Source organism: Lontra canadensis, unplaced genomic scaffold (genome assembly GCF_010015895.1).
Source record: "Lontra canadensis isolate GAN:19392208 unplaced genomic scaffold, GSC_riverotter_1.0 scaffold95, whole genome shotgun sequence".
NCBI classification, from domain to species: Eukaryota; Metazoa; Chordata; class Mammalia; order Carnivora; family Mustelidae; genus Lontra; species Lontra canadensis.
Genome location: NW_022631089.1, coordinates 5,458,383 through 5,476,473, shown reverse-complemented (window position 1 = coordinate 5,476,473; position 18,091 = coordinate 5,458,383). Strand labels below are relative to the sequence as shown.

General features: G+C 36.7%; 1 protein-coding gene across 5 annotated transcripts in view; it reads left to right on the top strand.

Annotated features, from left to right (window-relative positions):
* Positions 1–16,467, top strand: part of TDRD3 (tudor domain containing 3) — a 164,641-nt gene extending 148,174 nt beyond the window's left edge. For 3 of the 5 annotated variants that reach the window (XM_032837008.1, XM_032837005.1, XM_032837009.1), the window contains 2 exons: positions 11,578–11,703; positions 16,204–16,467. In XM_032837008.1, coding sequence (XP_032692899.1) covers positions 11,578–11,694 — 117 coding nt within the window. In that variant the 3' untranslated portion in view covers positions 11,695–11,703; positions 16,204–16,467. The remainder of the gene's footprint in view (positions 1–11,577; positions 11,704–16,203) is intronic. The other 2 variants (XM_032837007.1, XM_032837006.1) reach the window with 1 other exon arrangement.
* Positions 16,468–18,091: the final 1,624 nt, after the last annotated feature.

The window sequence follows — 18,091 nt, the reverse complement described above, 5'->3', positions numbered from 1 at the left end:
GGATCTACTTGCCTTACTTTTTATTTTAATACATTGTGTGTGGGGTTGGGTGGGGTAGAGAAGAGGGAAGGAGTTTTAAATTGCATAAAGTAGTTATACTTTAAATAATCTGGATGAATTTAGAATTTTTTAAAAAGTTGATTGTTTTACCTTAATACTTTTCAGAAAAGTATATATTCAGTGTTTGAAAAACCTAAGAAAATCTCCTGACTCTGTAATACTTCCTAACTTGTCCTTGCTGTCGTTGTTCCACTGTGGCTCTATGGACAAGGATAACTAGCTTCATTCTTGAACAACAAGAACAAAACACATATTTAACAGGGAATAAACATTTACTGTGTTCTCCCTTTGTATAAGATGATGAGCAAATTACTCTCAAGCATTCGTTATCAGTTTCTCTAGCCTGTGTTGAATATCTGAAGCAGGGTTCCTGAATTTCAGTAAGTCTAGAAATTATTACAGGAAAATATAATATGTTTAATAGCCTTAATTAGATCAGGTCACATACACAGTATAATTTTCCTTTACCTAAGCTGACAGAGATGAGTTTCTCTCCCTTATTATTCTTGGAGAAAATCTTTGTGATTCCTTTCTCTTTCCTCAACCATCTAACTGTCAAAAATGATTGAGAAGGTCTCCTAAAGAGAATTTTTTTTTTTTTTAGAATAAGCTAACTCTTCATATACTGAACATTTTGAAATCTCAACATGAGGAAAAGAAATCCATAAATTTAAGCATACTGGGAGTAATTTATATTTCTATAACAGCAAGATGATATTTTATTTCTCTACTAACACTTTGAGGTAAAGGGAATAAATGGTTGAGAATATGAAAATTAGAGTCCTTCTTTTTAGAACCTCATTATAATTAGAACACTTACCCACCAGGCACCTTGTATAACTCTTGATCTGCATTAATCGATATAATATCTACAGAAACCTATGAAATAATTATTAGTATTCCCATTTTACACACAAGCAAAACAACAAATATAGTTTCAGAGTCATAAAGTAACTTGCCTAAAATCATTGAGTTAGTAAGTTGCAGAGGATATTCAAATTTCAACCTATTAACACCATAGCATGTGATCCTGCATTTTACCTGTACATGAAGATAAATGATACCAAACTACTTGAGGATTTTTGTATGAGCTTAATGAATTAGTATATAAAAATATTCAGCATTGTAGTAAGTTTGTGCTCAGTGTATGATATACCAATTTAATTAAGGTATCTTTCAAACATTTAGTTCACTCAATCTTAATTCTTATGAATTTAGAAAATTTTAAATTAAGAAATGAAGATGTAGGTGGTACGAGTATCAGCTCATATTTCTCAAGAGGCTAGACAGCATTTTCCATAGGGCAGAGAAAAATCAACCTATTCCTTTAACCTACTATTCTCTTGCTAAGAGAGTTTAATCTCACACCAAGACTCTTTTCATCTTCTAAATTTCCCTGGAATCTAGTTTCAAGATTAAATGACATTTTAGTCATCTATTTAGGTGTTACCCTTTTAGATGGTAGTTCTCTAATTTTCACTATGAAAAAAAAAATCAAAATAACTTGTCCAAAAACTGACTTAAATGTTATAGTTATTCAGAATAAACCAATGGTAATACCGTGCCAAAATATTATCTTTCATTAATATATGGGTTTCAACTGTGGTTAAGTTTTAGATTTAGATTGGGAAAACAATTATTTTCAAATACAGAATGACATAGACCGAGGAGCAGGTTGTAGGGATTTTACTTGATGACAAGCACAATATGAACAAGAAGTGATTGGGCAGCTGCTAAAAACATTAAAACAAGGTTAGATTACACTTACAGATTATACAGAGTTTGCTCATCACGGGAAATAATAGTATTATGTTCCAAGCAGACCCTACTTGGAATGTTATTCTGAAAACTAGGTTACGTAGAAGAGTAAATATTAAAATGCATAAAGGAGGGCGCCTGGGTGGCTCAGTCGGTTAAGCGACTGCCTTCAGCTCAGGTCATGATCCCGGAGTCCTAGGATCGAGTCCCGCATCGGGCTCCCAACTCCACGGGGAGTCTGTTTCTCCCTCTCACCTTCTCCTCGCTCATGCTCTCTCTCACTGTCTCTCTCTCAAATAAATAAATAAAATCTTTAAAATGCATAAAGGAAAAGATGATCAAAATGATGGGTGATTCTGGAAATAATGGTATTTGACAAGTGATTCCAAGAGTTGAGTCTTTTAATTCTAGAAAATAGAAAACTAATACTTGTTCTAAAATGGCTTATAGTCTTTCATATGGCAAAGGAAACAGGCTCAGTGAGAAAATGTAGGTAGAAATGCAGATTTGTCCTTTGTTGTACAGGACACAGAGCAGTGGAGTTGGCTGCCTGAGGAAGCCCGAGTTCCTCTCACCAGAGTTCTCTGAAGGTAGTGGGTGGATCTTGAACCATGGATGCCAGATCACTGGCTCCTGGGCTACTTCACATTTCTAAAACTGTGGCTTTGCTAACTAGCCTGTTAATTGAAAAGGGTTTCTAAACATCAGTTATCATTATGTTTCACCAAAGAGAAATATTTTTAGTTCATTATGCAGACTTTGTTAGTGTGGGTTTTTAGGTGTGAGTGGAATTTAAATGGAGAATGATGTTCATCACATTGGGTGCTATCTGCTTTAAGATTTAAATGTTTAATTATTTTCCTGTTAGTCTTATGTTCCTTTACTTTCACTAAGTGGGTGAAAACATCAGCAGTGATTTTATTTCTGTGTTATTAGGCATGACAGTTCTTTTCTTATAGTTATATAAAGCATGTCAAATCATGTGTCCCATCCCCACTCCAACCCTCTGTACTTTTTAATGGCAAAGATCTGGTCTGTATTTCATCAATTTGACATGAAAGGTTTGTTTTGTTTTGTTTTTTCTATCTCTGTTTCTTAAATCTACATTACAGGTCACTGTAGCATACTGTAACTGTCTCAGGTGGTCAGTTATAATATGCATTGGGCTGACTTTTAGAGAAAGAAGTAGTTTGGCATGATGGTGCAGTAATTATTACTTTCAGAGAAAGAGTGAGTTAACCTATCTTAAATTGTATTAGCCTGCCCATTTAAGATGTAGAAATGATATAAATTTTGAGAGTGAAATGATTAACCAGTTGTGATTAATGCTCATATGTCTTAACCATAAAATATTCTAAAACACATTTATTCAGTTAGCATATTTAAGAAAGCAGTTGTTTTTGCGAAGATAATTTGTACGCATTGACCTGAAAACATAGCAACATAGATAGGCATTTTCTATTACTAATCATCATTGCTGTACTTCCACTTTTTAAGCAGTGTTTCTAACTGGTTCCTTTTTATAGCATTTACCAAAATTCCAAGGGTATGATCTAAAAAGGCAGGATATTCAAAGAGGTTGATCATGTTAACTTATTTTTGGCTTCCTCTTAAAATATTCAGATTTTATGCAAACAGTATCTATAACTTTTGATTGATTTCAAGAATGCTTCTTTGCTAATTTCCTCCCCCTTTTTTTTGTTCTATCTGCCTTATCTGTAATTAAAAAAAAAATTAAAAAAAAAAAAAAAGAGGGGCACCTGGGTGGCTCAGTGGGTTAAGCCTCTGCCTTTGGCTCCGGTCGTGATCTCAGGGTCCTGCAATTGAGCCCTGCATTGGGATCTCTGCTCAGCGGGGAGCCTGCTTCCCCCCTCTCTCTGCCTGCCTCTCTGCCTACTTGTGATCTCTCTCTCTCTGTCAAATAAATAAATAAAATCTTAAAAAAAAAAAAAGACCTCCTTTCAAAGAAACAAAACCAATGGTAACAATAGAGTGATTTAGAATATTAAATTATTAGATTAAGTGTATAGGTAGTTTTTTTTTTTTTAATTTCCTTAGAAATAAACAGAGAGCAGGTACAAGAATCCTTGCATTGGCTCTTTCATTTTTTTCCAGCTGCTTTTCCACTTTCCTTATCTGCCCAAAGCAATTTGAGGAATACTTTAGCAACAAACTTCCTGAATTTTAACAAAGTCTGTGGGTCTAGATAGTTTGATTGAAGTGGGCATGTATATTATATTGTCAAAGGGTTCTTTATTTCAGAATAGTAGACAACATAGAAGGCTTATTTCGTAAACCTTTTATAGGTATTACCTCCTACAGCTCCCCATGTAAACCTCTGAGTTCATTACTGTTTTCTGTGTCAGAAAACTGGGACCAAGAGAAGTTGAGCAATATGCTTAGAAGTAGTAGAGTCTAAACTCAGACTTAGATCTAACTGAAGAGACCAGAATCTCAAATACCGATGTCATGAAGTATTATCTCAAGGAAATCTTGTAGATTGGCATATTTGGGAGCAGGATACTCTCTGCCTTGATTTCTGGGCAAGCTTTTGGAATCTGTTTAACCTTCAGCTGAAATAGTCAATGAGTTTTAAAGAAGTATATGTTTTCAGAAAACATATATTCATTCTTTGGACTTAGTATTTCAACAAAGATTATGACCAGTTAACGATGTTTATGCTAGGACAGAGGCCTCAGGGCAGAGGCCATCCATTTACTTGAAAATGTTCTTGAGCTAGCTATCAGAAAAAAATCAGCAAAACTGTCTGAAGCAAGATATGTAAATATATACTATGTGACGCAATGGAAAGAATTTTGGAGTAGACAGCCCAGGGGTCTTATTCAGGCATGGCCACTTACATAACTTTGGGTAAATTAGCCTGAGCCTTCTTTACTTCATCTGTAGAATGGTGAGCTGAAGTAATTCAAAGCATTGTTGGAAGGATTAAATGAGATACAATGCAAAATGTCAGACACATAGTGGAATAAACTTCATTCCCTTTTTCTCTATTCCAAGTTTTAGGTAAACTCAGGTGTGTTTTTGAATGAAAGAGTGTCTATACTTTTATCATTTGCAGTTTAATAAGGGTAACATGTTTACTAGTCTCTTTTTCATATTATATTCTCATAGTTAAACTATGGATGCAGCCTTTTGAAGTTTAGTTCAATTTCCTTGGGTGCCTAAGCTGCCAAAAATAGCTTGTTTACTCTGTGTTAAAGGGTAGTTGGTCTTAATGATATTAGAGGAAGGACTGTGATGCAAAGTATTGTGTGTTTGTTCACAGAGCATAGAGTAGAATCTTTGAACTAGGTTTTGATTTCCTAATATCTTATATAGACTCGTCAACAGTTTCAATTTTTATGTAACTCTAGAAAATGTAGTCTTCTCTGAAAGAAGATCAGAACCACAGTGAAATGTCTCACAGTTATGAAATCCTGCATGATACAGGAACAAAAACATTGTGTTCTATCAGCCATGCATTTTGGAATAGTTGTTTAGTAATTAGATTTTGAATCAGATTTTTTTCGGGGGGGGAGGCATCCAGAATCAATGTTTTTCTTTTCTGCTATAAAATATGTGGTTTAAATAAAATATTCCTGGACATGGTACATGTTAAAGAGATGATCTTAGATCTGCTCTGAAGGGAAGACTATAATTCCTCATTATATTTTATTCTCAAATGGTATCTTATTTTACTCAAAGTTGCAAAAACAAAGAAATAAGTCTATTATAAAATTTACTTATTTGGGTTATATATAATGACTTTCTCATATGTTAATAAAACCTGCATTCTCCGCCCCCCCACACACACGTAGGTATGTTTTTAATATCAGATAAGACATTTAGTTCATAGAAGTGGAAAGAAGGGTTTAGGTTTTCTCTGTGGTAGAAGGCAAAGGTGAAAAGGGCTCTGAGCTCAGAGTTAGAGGCCTGCGTTTCGGTTCCTATTCTCCCATCACCTTGCTTTCTTACATTACTCAGGTCAGTCAACCCAGCTAGTTGCTAGAGTACAGCAGAGGCTGAAGAAGAGGAGGTTTTAATTTTTGTCCCTTAGGGAGTTACAGAGCATGGAGGGACTGAGGAAGAGAAAACCAAGGCGATACTGCTTGCATACACTCCCTCTAATCTCGGCCCACCTACTTTATTTTGAAATTCTATGTAAAATTTCATTTGAAAGAAGAATGTCACATTTACCCAAAATACAAATAATAATAATAATACATTTTTTTAATTTAATCTGCTCAGATTATCTCCAATTTCTCCTTCCAATTCTGAAATTCATTCCTCACCCTCACGGCCTGGGAGCAGAGTGAAGGGCAGACAGGACTATGAATCAGAAGACCTGTGTTCTACCTCAGGTTAGGGTACTACTTACTTGAACAAATAATCATTTCTTAGTTATTTGGATTACCCTTCTTTACAGAAACTTCCTGTTTTATAGTTTGTGGTTCTAAACTCCCATAAGCCTGGTTTATTTTGTGATAGAGCTATAAATATTCACTTGGAACATATTTCTTAAATGAGAATAATTGGTAAACTAAAGTTCAGCGTTGATCAGAATACATGATTCTTGTGGGCTCAGGTGTTACCTGTAACCTTCACAGAAAATAAAAGCCGATTCAGCTTTTACTTTCAATTTTAAGTTACTCTAATACAGTAGAATATTAGTATAATTGATCAGGTTACTTAAAACAGGTTACTTAAAAATATTTTAAGTTCTACTTTCTGGGTCCATTACGTGATTTTTTTTTTCTTTTTTTGTTTTTGAATGGGGCAGAGGTACCTTATTTCACTGTTTGGACTGAGACATAAAATTAAAGGTCAGAGTGTTTCAGTGGAGATGAAGAGGAAATGTTATGAATATCCAAGGTATAATCAAAATTAAGCACAACCTAGAACCAATTCAGAAAGCCCAGTAAACTTCAAAGTGATTTTCACACATTAATTTTCTAGTCATCCCAAGGATGAAAGGAATTTAATTGTTGTATTCTAGTTACTGATAACCACAGGAAGAATCTGAATGGATTGAAAATGTGTCATTTTAAGAAGGCAGATCAAGAAATATTTCATCAAATATTAAGGACCTACCATATCATCAGCACTATACAAGGCACAAAGTATCCCCTGACATGGCCTATTTTACAGTCTATTTTGTGTAATGGGCTTTGTTTTTTTAAGAGCAGTACCTCTGAACAGAGGGTACAGAGACTTTTCCTATGCTCCCTGCACTGCACCCTCCCAGGCTCCCACATTATCAGTGTCCCCCACGAGGGCAGTGCTTTTGTAGTAACTGATAAATCTACGCTGACACATTATCGCTCAGGGTCCATAGTTTACATTAAGATTCAGCGAGTTTGGACAAATGTATAATATAATACCTATCTACCGTAGTAGTATCATAACAGAATGGTTTTACTGCCTGTGCTCTGCCTGTTCATCTATCTGTTCCCCCTAACCCTGGGCAACCACTAATCTTTTTATTATCCACATAGTTTCGCCTTTATTACATGATGTTTTGGGAAAGCACGTTTGTCTTTAACTTTCGCTTTGGTTTTATATTAAAATCAGTTTGTATTTCTAAGAACTGACTACACTAGCTCCTGAGGCAGATAAAAGGTGGCCTGGAAATTCACAGAGTAAGTAGCTCATATGTGAATCACTGAAGGAGATATCTACCCATGAGTATTTCATTATTCAGAATATCCTAAATTTCAAGGCTTATTGTTGAGAGTACACAGTATGCAGTTCATATACTGGATTATGTTTTTGTAACTACTACACAAATTCTGTTAGAAGGGACTGACTAGAAGAAACATTATTAAGTTGCACACAAAATAGCTATTAAAGGACACATGACAGTATTAATAAGTTTTTCTAGTTTTTTTTAATGAAGAGAATGGCCATCCCTTCTCTCCACTCTCACCAACCAAATAATCTCTGATTGTCTCCTCACAGAGTTATAGCCATGGGAAAATGCTGAAGTAATTTAAGGCAAGATAATATGAATGTGTCACTGGAACAGAGGAAAATGGAACATTATGGGCAAAGAGAGCCCTCCCTCCCCCAAAAGTTCTATAGAGAATTTGGGTCAGAGTTCAGGCCTTAGAGACAGAGGCAGAAGAAATGTTCCAAAAGAAAAAGTGGAAGGGTAGCAAACCCAAACTTCCTGAATTTCAGAATTATTTTCCAGGCTGCCCTGGCACTTATGAGTAGGAAGTTTCTTCCTCCTTCATTGGCCTACCAGGGTTTCTCACCTGGGTGCTGTTGGCATTAAGACTCAGTGATTTTTTGTTGTGTGGGCTTTTTTGATGCTGAGCAGCATCATTGGCCTCCACCCCCTAGATGTAGTAACAGCTCCCCCACACCCTAGCCCCTCAGTTTGTAAGAACCAAAAATATCTCTAGACCCTCTAGATGCCAGTAGCACGCCTCAGATGTGGCCGCCAAAAATGTCACAAGACAATGGGGGAAAAAATCCCTCCCCGTTGAGAACCGCCAACCTAGCACATTCCCTCAAATACTGGTTTGTACACTTAGTTGCACTTCACCTTGAAAAATGAGAAAACCCAACTGCTATTTAATGTTACGTGCCTTTTACTGAGATATGTTCCAGGTTCCGAGTGACTGACTTATAATGAGCTTTCGTACCACAGCTCACTTATAAATGAGGGAGTATGTATTTGTCTGTGTTCTCACTCCAGATATAGTATACACTGAAGGTGATTCACAAAACGATGTTGTGACTTGTTGAACATGTTTTATAAATGAAGTTGTACATCTCCTTTATGCATTGGTGCTGGGACTCTTCTGTTTTCTTCAAAATATTTCATTCATGCCTAATATCACAATGATTATTGCATTTTGTATCTTCTCATTAAAAGGAACAATAAATTACTAAATATTGGTATGAAAAGAGGGCACATAGGTATTCAAATTTTTAGTTATTTAGTATTTTTAAACCGGGTTTAGGTGGTCAAAAGTCTGAGTCCCAATAAAATAGTTCTGAATCTCAAAGGTTGGATGAAGATGACATTGGTCAGTTTCATTTTATGAAAGGTATCACAAGTTTTTTAAAGTATCTTGCCTGAGAGAAACAAAGTGACCCCAGTCTGGACTCTTCCTTGAATAAGCCCTGTGATATGGGAAAATGAGTTCACCTCTCAGGCTTTAGAGATTCCTTGTTTTCAGATCTAAGGGGAGGGAGAGACTGTATGGCCTTCCAGGACTATGCCAGCTCAAACAGAATGTTTTTGTTTTTTGTTTTTTGCTTTAATTTTCAAGATTTTTAAAAATGTTTGTGAACTATAAAATTTTAAAATTTTTTAAAATTTTAAATCTGTTACAGAGTAGTGATACCTAAAGGAAGAAGATAGTTAGAAGGAAGAAATAGGTATAAATGCCATCAAAAGCTGACTCCAAATAAACTCGTCTATTAAATTGAGCTATGTATTACATAAAATGGAAAGAGGTACTCATGCAGTGCTAACAATTACTAGCTATGGAGTATAGGAAGTAGTTTCTGTGGGTGACCAGTTTTGCCCCCGAGTATTCTGCAAAAGAAATATTTAAAAGTTAAAAAAGCCAGACCATGCCTTTGACAATAACTGAAAACCAACCAAGCTGTCAGAATCATTTTTATTTTTTCTCCTACTTTGTATAAAAAGATTGTGAAGACATCAAATAATGTGAAAGAAATCTCATGGTCAGTCATCTTTATAAAAACCTTTAATTGGCTCTGGCTAGTACAGTCTGTGAATCTTTTAAACACAGTAGAGACCGCTTTTCAAATACCAATGCCATATTATATAAGTCCAGCTCCCTCCCTCAGCAAATGTAGTTTCCTACCTTTAACAGTGTTTTTTATTGACAAAGGATAGATTTTTAGATGTCCTCTAGCCAGTTCTACAGCTGGGTGTGGAGAAAAAAAAATTCAAATTCCTGAAATAATTACTTCATCTACTACAGTAGCAAATATATTTTCATTCTTCTTAGTTAAATGCAGAGCTTCAAATGTTGTCATATGTCATAAAATTAAATAGCTCCTTTTCAAATTTAGCTATAATATTTGACAATCATCATTCAGAACAGCAACCAGAATAATGAAAAATAATTCTTTCCCTTCCTGAACACTTTTTAATTTTTCTTCTGCATTTAATTGCTTTACTAAATTATAGACATAATACCTGACACTTCTAACCATTTTGAGACTGATTATTAATGAAAGGGGCATAGAGAAAGCAGAGCTAATCTGGAAGTTTGTCTCTAAAATGTAGTTATTGAGTGATGTTGATAGATTGTCACATTTCTCCATTCTCTTATTTAGGTGATGATGGCCCCTAAGGATGATCATTAATTTTTGGCTGTTGGTTTATTTCTTCGATATGCAGACTGAGATGTAAAGATTTAAGCAGTTTCATCTGAATCAAAACCCAGGTTTACCTTAGAAGTATCAGGGCAAGGTCACAAAGTTTTCCTGGGCTTCAGTGTCCTTTGTATAAAATGGAAATAATGGTTTTTTTCTTAAGAATACCATGGAGGATGCCTAATAATGAGAGTTATGTTTGTGCCACATATTAAATATCATTTCTAAATGATAGGATTTGATCAAATTATCTTAGCATCTTTCTGCTTCTCTCAGGTAAAATTGCAGTAGTTGGGTCTGTAAAATTTGAAGAATAGAACTCAGTCTCTTGTATAACTTCTTATGGTATTAATAGGGTCAAAGGAAAGCAATCTTTTGGGAAAGAAGGTTCAGAGATAATGTGAGGAGGAAGAGAAAGAAGTGGGATACATTTCCAAAATCATGCAAATGATTGTGCTCTGATAATTCAGTTGGAATTTAAACCCTACTTTTGAAATAGATGCTGTTTCTTTCATAAACAAAACTGAGAGCCAGGATTTTTTTTTCTCCTGTCTTTAAAAGGGAACATACTTCATAGCTGCTTTAATTTAAAAATACTAAAATAACAGGGTGGCAGCACTCAGTAAGAAACCAGTGTGGCTGTGGCTACGTTTCTGTTGCTTCTAAGTTCTTTTCAAATATTATAATTAACTGTATTCTTTCTGCTATTTAATCTGCTTATCCTAATTTTTCATGCTATTCCTTGAGCTGATAGATCTATCCCCTCAGTAAGAAAGAAAATGAGAAGAAAATGGTTTGTGTCTTACTGTGGCCATTGCTATGTCTTGCATGAAGCTTTCTTTATATGTAAATTGTATTTCCTCCTCATTCCAATCCATTATTTTTTCCTGTCTCCAGATGTAAGGTTCTTAACGATGTTGGAGATTTCATCAGATGAGGACAGACAGCTGGTGAACGTTCTCTGGCTCTTCAACCCCTTTTCCATCTTACCGAAATCCCTTTCCATGACAAATACCTAGAAATATTAAGAAGCCCAAATGTTCAGGAAAATTTTTATTATAATGCTTGCTTTTCTGTGATTTTGCCCCCTTGTGTCAAGTCATTTGGTGAGATAATCATGCTATTATGTGGAAATAGTTTCCTCTTCTAGAATTAAATTTGATTCTAATCTTACCACTGTCAAGTTCATTCTTCTATTATCAAGAACCAAAGAGTTTTAACAATGTCCCTGCTTTTTTTTTTTCCTTCCCCTTGCTTCCCTCTATTATAAAAAGTTGACAGATGTGAATCCCAGGGCAGCTTAAGAGGGCATATCAAAATCAGCACCATAAAGTATTTAACTTAGGAAACTTTAGCTATTCTGAACATGTTTAATTCACTACTCTTTACAAATAGGAGGAAGAAGGCACCTATGACCAAACGCTTGAGTTCCGTAGAGGAGGTGATGGCCAGCCAAGAAGATCCACTCGGCCCACCCAGCAGTTTTACCAACCTCCCCGGGCCCGGAACTAATATGAGAAGGTAAAATTGGCATTGTGAGATGGCATTTATGTTGAATATGTAAATCTAATTGTTAATAATTCATAATAATATAACAGAAAAAACTGATGTTTCAAACCTTTCAGTTATGAAGTATATAAGATTATACCATGGCTACAATCTACTTTTCCACCAAAACTTTCCCCACAAATGCTACCTCTAACCCTATTTTTTTCTCTATACCCACTTTCTTCTATTGGAGGTGATACCAATCAGTGAAATGTCTTTAAGTTTGAAAGCAGGAAGAAAATAAAAGGAAACAAAGGACCAGATAATCACCAACTTGAATAATTAAGCTTTTTATTGTTTAATTAATTTCAGTCCTTTTTAAGAAAGAGGAAATGTTTTCATAGTGTATCTTCAGGAATTGGATGAAGATAATGTGATTGCTTATAGAGATGGGATTTGGGGGCCCTGTGCTATTGATCCAGAAACTTTCATCTTAGACTTTCAGAGTGTTGCTCTCTGAAATCATCTTCAATAGGAAGGTTGAGAAATATAAGAAAGAAATACTTCTGTCATCTTTAGTAACATTTCTATTTTTTTATTTATGCTAGGACTTTTGAATATTTTGAGAGTTTTCCCATTACAGCTTTTGTTACATATCACTCAGAAGACTATGAGAGTATTTTAGACTTAACTGTATCTTTTTTCTCAGTTTCTTCTTCTCACTAACAAGACCATTGAGAATTTTTAAGAAATTGTTCTCAATTTCTCGTTTCAGCTCTACATTTTGCTAAGGCTGTTATCCACATTGTATTTTCCCCCTGCTAAGTGACCCCCTCAATTTTTCAAACCAGCTGTGGCTTTTTAGCACTTGAAATGCAGCTGGTCTGAATTGAGATATGCTATAAATGAAAAATACATATCAGATTTTAAAGACTTAGGAGAAAAATATCAATAATTTGTATTGTTTATGCATTGAAATGAGACCATTTCTGATAGATTAGAGTAAATAAAATATGTTACTAACGTTAACTTCACCTATTTGTACTTTTTTAAATGTGACTAATGGACACCTATTTGTACTTTTTTAAATGTGACTAATGGAAAACTTAAAATTGCACATGTGTCTCACATTGTATTTGTGCTAGGCATCACTGTCCCGGAGTCTTAGATCTCCTTCAGCTTTCCCAAAGCTCGTTCACTGGTTACAAATTAGCTCTGTCATCTTAGTGAAGGAAAGTTTTCTTCTATATAGTCATTAGCTCCTTATGAAGTAGTCTGCCTGGAGCGGAAGTCCCACACTATCTGACTTCTGATTTACCCCAGTGGGCCAGAGTGGCATCTTCTTTGTCTTATCACTGGCTTTTCTTCATGTTTAATACGAGGCCATTGAGTAAACACCCGGGACCTACCGTCCAAATTATCACAGAAGGACTGCTTCACGAGGTTGGGCTTTTTTCCATAGCAAGCACTGACCAGAGCAGACTCCAAGTATATGTAAGGACTTCCACAACTTTACATTGTGTGAGATTGAACATCCACTTTGAGCATAGTTCAGGGTGCTTAAAATTAAGGTGAATGAAAACTGGAAATTCCCTCATAGCTTCCTGGACTGCTAAATTGGTTAAACCAATGTTTTAAAATAAAGCCAAAGGTTCTCAACTCCCTGATTGCCCTAGTTTGCCTAACAGTGGATGCAGGACTAGGACTTTTCAGCGATATCCCGAGGCTACAGGGTAGAAGGTGGATAGGGCCTGGCAGGGCTTGAAGTAGAAAGGCAGTCGTGAGGGTGGGTAAGGCTGAAGCCAGAAGGCTGGAACTCCCATCCTCTCAGCCCTTCTTCAGTTTCTTTCATATGTTTTCTAGATTAGGCTTCCACAGAAAATATCCTCTGAAAAAGAACATACTGCTTAAAGTAAATCAGAAACCGTAGCTCCATGGTAATTATAGCTCGTCAATACCAAATACTATGATGCAGGCTACTTCCAATCAACTGAAACATCACAATGTTAGTGGTTTTCTCTGTTCCCTAAGTCAAAACGCTTGCTTGCTTTGAGTTGTACTGTTGATGTGGGAAATGTGTGACAGAGATTTTGGATTCCTGACATTGATAAGAAAATTAATTTACTCTGAAAAATAAATAAATAAGCAAAACACATGTGCTCTTGGTTGAAAAAATTAGTAATTTTTAAATTTTAATTTAAATATGAAAGATTATGAAGTAGAATTTTCTTTTTGATATACTACCTTTGAATGGGAGGTTCACCAATAATAAGAATTACACCTTTTGTTCTTGAAAATATGTTATTCTTGAGAGGAAAGATTTTTTGTTTCCTCATTCCTGGTTTCCATTAACTTAAGTGTTTAAAAAGATACACATTGTAGCCTGCCATTTGACTTCCCAGCAAATATAAGTATGAATTCTAATATATGCTGAAATTTTTCTCAGGTTTTGTTATGTAAAATTATTCAATATAAGAAATACTTAAGGCACTTTCTGTTCTCACTTAAAAACCCTAATTTCATAGTCATACTTTTTTTTTTTTAATAATGTTTTGGGTACTTTTCTAGATGATGAATAACACATAGCACCTGTTCAGTAAATGTTTATTAAATTAGTATATTTCAATAAAGTTTTTGGTGTGTAATTTACACATTCTTTGATTGTCCTAAAAAGTTTTCTTTACAAGCCCTTTATCCCAACACCACCTCCTTGCACGTGCATATATACTTCACCCAAGGTGGAGAGGAATCTGGATTCTACTTGGTACTAAGCACAACATTAATGACTAGCAAAAGCAGGAGATGCCTCGGAGTCCAGGATGGGTGAGAGAAGGAGGTGTTGAGGAGCAATGTGGGGAAATGGGCCCAGGTCTGGGACAAAGTGGTGGTAAGTCAGATCTGAGCCATGAGGGGAATGAGGGCCCAAATTCCAAACTTCTAGTTCCCGGACTTGTCATAATCATCCCAGATAACTCATAAATATGAGTAGATATGGGTAGAAGAAATATACATAGTTCTTTGATCCGTGAAACTGGCCAAAATTATGTGCATTTGAAGAGGTTTCTGACACGGACTGGAGTCCTAGAAACTGGATACCAATTAGTAGGGGCAGGTCTCAGAAATAAATTGGAAGCTTCATTTTCGTGGTGGAGTAGAGTCCCCTGAAGACATTCTAAAGGCCAAGGAACGCTTAAAGAGGGGAAGAAGCAGAATTCACAGCTTCAGCAGATGTTCAGCATATGTATTGGTGGTGACACAAGAGTGTAGCTTTAGCTGTATTGGTGGCAATGAACTTCAAATTAGACTAAGACGATCAAACTTAAGCTTAGGCAGTATTGCTGTCAAATATTGGATTACAGCACCAAGAGGGGAAGAAGCTAAGAAGCTCTTGCAGTAGTCAGTCGAGGCATGGTTAGAGTGCCACATCCTGCTGTGAAAAGACAGAAATGACCTGTGTGGGGAGACTCTGGAGCCCCCTAGGGCCACCAAAGTTAAGACTCCACACGGAAAACAGTTTAATGAATGTTGAGTCACTCTGAGGATTCACTTCTAGTTTCTTGTTTGATGAAAGAACAGCCCTCACAATTTCACATATCAACCAGAAACCTTGAAGCCGAGAGCTAAGCATCGACTACTACATAAATGTCATGATTTTATTTTCTAAAATACAGGCTTTAATAGCATTTTCAGCTGGTTTTAAAAAAAGATGCATTTTTTAATGTCTTTTTTTTTTTTTTTTAAACAATCTGGTCCAGCGTCCCTTTGTAAAACATTTGAAATCAAGGTCAAGGAAATGATTGCTATAAATATAGCTGTTGCAGAACCCTCTGGTGCCCGCAGGATAGGCAGGCTTCATGTGAGGATAACGCTACCTGAAGCTCTTCATTTTCTGGCCAGGAGACTATTAGCTTTGAAGAGGTAGGAGCTGCTGATATGCAGTGGGGGCGCTGTGCCATTGCTGGCCCAGCGCACTCTCCCACAGGTGGCTGGAACAGGGCTCTGGCACACAGGCTTCTCTCCCCACTCCTCTCAGCTCTGTCTGTGGTCACCCCCAAAGTATTTCTACTGAAGCCATGCCGGTAAATGTTGGGAGCAAGCAGGAGCAGGTCACAGACTCATGTGAATTACCTGTGCGGCCGGAACCAATCCAGGGGGAAATTGGAGGTGGGTAGGATGGGGGTGGAAGTGGCCCGTTGGCAGACTGCATCTTTTCCAGGTCATCCTCTGTTAAATACCATTTAGTTAATCCAAATTCCCAAAATTGACATGCCAGCAATAATGGGGCTCACAATGACAGAGATGTACTCTAAGAATTTTGGGAAGAAAAATTATTTTCATTTTGCTTTTGGTTTATATTCTGATTTATAGAAATTATGTTTATAAATTAGACAACAGTGTGCAATTTATTCTACTTGGGATCTATTACCATTTATACAAGCACCTCACAGGTACATATGTTTCAACAGAAGTGTATCTTGAGTACAGAAAAGTCAATTTGAGGATCCAATCTCACTTTTCTCCTCTCTTTTTAAATAGAGTCTTTGTGAAGAAAGGAGCCATTGACTGAAACATCCTGGTCAAGACCTGTTGATAGATTTCCTACTTTCCCTTCAGAATAAGGTGCAGCCATGATGAATATTATTATTGGAGAATGGAAAAACAGATTTTAGAGGGGAAACAATCCAGCCCCCAAAAAGAATGGGGAAAAAAATACTAAGTTAACTAGAGCAAGTACCTTCTGCAAGTGAAAGAGAATCTTTTCTTCTGCCATCAATAAAACCAATGCGCTGTTATATACATTGTTTTACTGTATGTTTTCTTTGCTGAATAGTATCTTTCTTGTTCGTCTGGTATTAATCCCATAGTATAGAATGCAATAACAATCACAGGATACTGAAGTACCCCCCCCCCACCACCGTAATTACAAGATAAAATGACGGACACAGCTTGCCACATTTCTTGCAAAACAACCTGCAACCGGATAGCAGTTCTTAGTAAGGTAGTAGCTGCTAAATATGATAGCAAAAATTATTTAAAGTTCGAAGGTATTGTTTTCAGCACTTGGCTAGCTTTTTCAAGTGTAATTCAACTCAAAACCAAGCATTCCCTTCCTTTTAAAATTTGTGACAGATCTTTCAAGATGTATCTGGTTGCTGATAATGGAAAACCCCATTCAAACCGGCTTAAACACTAAAGGGAATTTACTGGCTCACTGAACTACCAGAAGCTCAATAGTTTTCAGCTGATTCAGTGATACAGAGTTTTCACAAAGACCCTGATCCGTTGCATCTTTCATTTCTGCTTTCTCTGGCGTCCACTGCATTCTACTGCAGGCTGCCCCATGGGATCATGAGATGGTTTCAACTCCCAGAGCTACTGAGTCCGGGAATGGGCTTAGGGTCACTTCCAGCAGGGCACTCAGAAGAGAAAAGAAGCCTTTCTCCTGAGGCTGCATTTGCTCATACTGTGCTACTTCCCTGCCTGTGAACCAGTGACTTCAGCAAAGGTCTGTGAATTAGTTTGGGCCTGACCCAAGTGCCCTGACATTACAAGTGGGGGCAGAAGCATGTTTCCAGACAGAAGACATGTGTCCACAAGCCAAGGTTCTTGCCAAAGGAGAGGGAGACCAGAACGTCCATTACAGAGAGGAGTATGTCTGAACTACAAACTTCATGTAATATGACAAAGACAATCTTCCCATAGTCTCAGTTTGTGAAGCCAGAAGAGAACAGTTAAAAAGAAAGAATAAGAGGGAAGGGGGAGGTGGGGAAAGAAGGCAGAGGAGGGAAGGAAGGAGAAAACAAATCCTCTGGCCAAAGTAATTAAGAGAATGTCCTACTTGGCTTTGAAGGAGAGGGCTCAGGCTCTTACTCAGGGCCTGTGAATTCTGCATTTTCTTTATTAACCCACAGTTGATTGTTTCTACAGCATCATAATAAGTGAAAGGATACAGGTGAAAATGACATGGCTAGCAGTGTTGAGTTTTTTGGTTTTTGTCTTTTCCGTTGTTGTGCATCATAGTCAACCAGGAAGGGGATGGCTTGGGCATGGTGTTTTTTAAAAGATCTCCAAGTAAACTCTAAAGTGTGTCCTGGATTGAGAATCAGAGGAAGACCCATGGTAGTTTTAATGAATTTGACAGCTAATAGGTCAATGAGGGAAGAGGCAGAAGAGCTTCAATAGAGGTACTAGTTCTACACGCTTTAACAGATGGAAACAGTAATACCTAATAACACCCAGTGTTCCCTAGAATAGACCCCCAATGGATGCACTAGTGTTGGCTAGTGGTTGTCTGATAGTTCAGTCCCTAAGAACAGTTCTGAATGACAATATGAGCAATGTCTGATTTGACCTGAAGATCTCAAGAAAGGTTTAAGTTAGGCAGCAAATGGGCCAGCCTCCCTGTGCTCCTGGCTGCACT